General features: G+C 45.2%; 1 protein-coding gene across 1 annotated transcript; it reads left to right on the top strand.

Moving 5' to 3' along the window:
• The first annotated feature begins 322 nt into the window (after positions 1-322).
• On the top strand, positions 323-2,825 carry LOC147894152 (putative pentatricopeptide repeat-containing protein At3g47840). Its single transcript, XM_087384659.1, has 3 exons — positions 323-467; positions 562-2,202; positions 2,308-2,825. Exons 1-3 carry the CDS (start codon positions 323-325, stop codon positions 2,823-2,825), a joined length of 2,304 nt encoding a protein of 767 aa, XP_087240785.1.
• The last annotated feature ends 791 nt before the right edge of the window (positions 2,826-3,616 follow it).

Genomic DNA, 3,616 nt, shown 5'->3' with positions numbered 1-3,616 from the left:
TTTTTGTTTACTTTTTTTATCTTGGGAGAAGGCCTTATGAATGATTAAATATCATTCACCTTGTTTTTCTTGTGAAATCCCCACTCACACCCTCTCTCTCTCTCTCACACACACACAAGGACACATCCGTCCATGGCCTATGCCACGGGCTTTTCGAGGGAATCGAAGAACCGCATGTAGAGCATTCTTGCTCTCATCCTCTCTTATAATCTCTCCTCTTCTCTTCCTCTCCGAAAAGGAACGTGGGTTTGCTTGAGCTTACACGTAGAATTAGCTCCTTCGAAATAACAGATCGTCCTGAGCTCTTCAAATTCAAATTAGAATGTTGCGTGGAACGATTTCTGAACTAGAGATGGAGCAATCTGATGGCAGGTCAGAAGCTAGGCGCCCTCCCTCAGGTGACTTTTGTCAATTGCCCTTCGGCAGAGCTTTGGTAGTAACAAGCCCGACTCGCAGCAGGCCCAGCCGTAATGCAGCATCCCAAAAGATAGGCTGTGAAATTCTCTCCGAATTGTATCAAAAAGCTCATTTTGGCGATAATACACAGTGTGTGGTCCTCAGCTTCTCTGCAGTGCAAGTGTCCCATGAAAGGACACGTTCGCACCGAGATCAAATGCCAAACCTCTGCTTTCCAGTTGCTTGATCTTGTTTTATCTGAAGTAGTTCTTTGTGCTGTTGTTACGGGATCTTCAATCAGTATGGGCTCACAGCTTAGGCTGCCCCTCTGCAGTCATTCCTCTGGTGCAGTCAGAGACGGAGATGCTGTCCGGAAGAGGTTGCCTCAGCTGAAGGGGGATAACAAACTCCATGCCCTTACCGAGGAGCCCTCAAATGAGCTTCCAATGTTTGACAGAAATAATATGATGCAGATGTATGTGAAGCGTGGCAGCATGCTGGATGCTCGCAATGTGTTTGACAACATGCCCAAGCGCAATGTGGTGTCATGGAACATTATGATCCTGGGATACGCCAAGCAAGAAGAGGGTGTGTGGGCTTTGGATTTGTATGCACGAATGTACCAGGAGGGAGTCGAACCAAATGACCGAACCTTTGTTGGTGTATTGAAGGCTTGCAGTAGCCTGGCAGCGCTGGCAAAGATGAAGCAAGCTGCGAAAACAGGATGCCTGGTGAAAGGTAGAGCTATCCACTTCCAAATAATAAAGAGCGGGTTTGAATCAGATGTGTTTGTTGCCAACAACTTGGTGAATATGTATGACAAATGTGGAAACATGGAGGATGCACGGTGTGTATTTGATGAGTTGCCTCACCGGGATGTAGTTACATGGAATACCATGATCCTGGGGTATGCTGAGCAGGAAGACAGTGCGCTGGCTTTGGAATTCTATGCACAGATGAACCAGGAAGGTGTACCACTTGACGCTCGAACCTTTGTTGGCACATTGAAGGCTTGCAGCAGCCTAGCAGCGCTGGAAGAGGGGAAGCAAGGTGATGGCACATTTGCAAAAACAGGATGCCTTGTGAAAGGTAGAGCCATCCACTCCCAAGCAATATTGAGGGGCTTTGAGTCACATTTATTTGTTGGAACCGCCTTGGTGAACGTGTATGCTAAATGTGGGAGCATGGAGGATGCATGGTGTGTCTTTGAGGAATTGCCTCATCGTAATGCAGTTACATGGAACACCATGATCCTGGGTTATGCTGAGCTGGAAAACAATGCATGGGCTTTGGAATTGTATGCAAGGATGCACCAAGAAGGTGTCCTACCGGAGGCTCGAACTTTTGTTGGTGCATTGAAGGCCTGCAGTAGCCTGGGAGCAATGGAAGAGAGAAATGAAGCCGATAGGAAATTCACAAAGACATGGATCATAGTTAAAGGTAGAGCCGTCCACACCCAAATAGTGAAGACCAGCTTTGAATCAGATGTATTTGTGGGGACTACTTTGGTGAATATGTATGTGAAATGTGGGAGCATGGAGGATGCACGGTCTGTCTTCCTTGGTTTGCCTCATCATAATGTGGTTACCTGGAATACCATGATTTTGGGATATGCTGAGCAGGAAGGAAGTTCAGAGGCTTTTAGACTATATGCAGAAATGCAAGAGAAAGATGTATCACCAAATAGTGGCACCTTTGCTGCCATCCTAAAAGCATGTGGCAATACAGCAGCTCTAGAAACTGGAAAGGACCTGCATTGTCAAATTAGCAGATTTGGGTTTGATTCTGTTGCGACTGTGACAAACAGTCTTATTGACATGTATGCTAAATGTGGGAGCATGGTGGATGCACAATGGTTGTTTGATGCCTCACCCACAAGGGATGCTGTATCATGGACTGCATTGATTGCAGGATATGCCCGGCAGGGAGAGAGTGAACTTGTGTTCCATTTATTTGAAAGAATGAGGCAGGAAGGGATACAGCCTAGTGGGGTTACACTTCTTAGTGTTCTTAGTGCATGCAGTCATGTAGGTCTAGTAGAGAAGGGTCAGGAGTACTTTCACGCAACCAGCAAACAGTATTGCATAATCCCAGCTATTGAGCATTATTCGTGCATGGTTGATCTCCTCTGTCGCGCAGGTCTAGTGGAGCAGGCTGTGGCGATGGTGGAGAAGATGCCTTTCCAGCCTGATGTTGTTGTATGGACAACCATGTTGGGTGCTTGTCAAAAGTGCAACAATGTAAAGGTTGGAAGGCATGCCTTCGAAAATGTAGTGCGGCTGGATGCAAGACTTCCTGCAGCATATGTCTTGATGGCTAACATATATGCTGATGCTAACATGCAGGAGGACTTTGAGAAGATCTTGGTAATGAGAAAGAATGCTCAAGCATGGAAGAAGTCAGAACAAGAGGTATTGAACAGAATATAGATATCTTCAAAGCTCTGAGGATCCCTCTCCAATTGGAGCAAGGGCAGATGCTCGATGGGGACTGTTTTGATGGGGAAGCACTCTATGTGGGGATAGGTTGCTTTATGAAAGAGTGGCAAGATATTCTATGGTGATCCAAGTGCATTCACAATTAATTGTAATTGTGGAATTTGTTCTTTGGGGCAGGAAGGTTGGGCAAGTGTCCATTATGCTAAGAAGATATCTGTTGGGCTATGATATTTAGTCCTTTGACCATGATAAAGCAGTGGACCGTGGTGGAGGATGTAGTTAAGCCAGTTAATTGAGTTGTGCAGAGTCTGAAACCAAAAAGTAATCTTTTCACACAAATTCACCACATAATCAATTGGAGAAGAAGAAACACAATCACACCATGAAAGCGACAACAGAATGGGTACAATCTCCCCCCCCTAGATGAGTGGCTCACGCTTCCTCATCTAGAGTATTTATGATATTACATAAAAGCACCAAGGAGCCAAAATTATCCCTCTCATCCAAAAATGGGGGATTTGCTTTACATAGCCATCTTAGGTCCCAAAATGAATTATGTCCTCAACAAAATATATTGCTCAAACTTGCAATAATAAAACAAATACAAAATTGGCCCATGGCCATATATAATGCGCTGTGCGACACCTCGATCGGTACACTCGCACTAACTCCAATCCTTGCTATGAGTTCCATCACCTGTACTCAAGCCGCCAATTACATTAGTTATTAACAATCGATTGAATGAATCACCGAATCAACCGATCTCAACATAACTGCGCTCA

The sequence above is a fragment of the Dipteris shenzhenensis genome, chromosome 14, assembly GCF_047967505.1.
Source record: "Dipteris shenzhenensis isolate YYH24624 ecotype China chromosome 14, Dip_SZ_1.0, whole genome shotgun sequence".
In the NCBI taxonomy this organism is placed as follows: domain Eukaryota; kingdom Viridiplantae; phylum Streptophyta; class Polypodiopsida; order Gleicheniales; family Dipteridaceae; genus Dipteris; species Dipteris shenzhenensis.
This window is presented reverse-complemented; position numbering and strand designations above follow the sequence as displayed.

What these genes read in the sequence shown, in the direction of transcription:
- LOC147894152 (XM_087384659.1), top strand. Translation starts at nt 323, where the DNA reads ATGTTGCGTGGAACGATTTCTGAACTAGAGATGGAGCAATCTGATGGC. An exon ending in GACTCGCAGCAGGCCCAGCC is followed by an intron (nt 468 to 561) that starts GTAATGCAGCAT and finishes TGTGGTCCTCAG; the next exon opens with CTTCTCTGCAGTGCAAGTGT. An exon ending in TGTTGCGACTGTGACAAACA is followed by an intron (nt 2,203 to 2,307) that starts GTCTTATTGACA and finishes CATTGATTGCAG; the next exon opens with GATATGCCCGGCAGGGAGAG.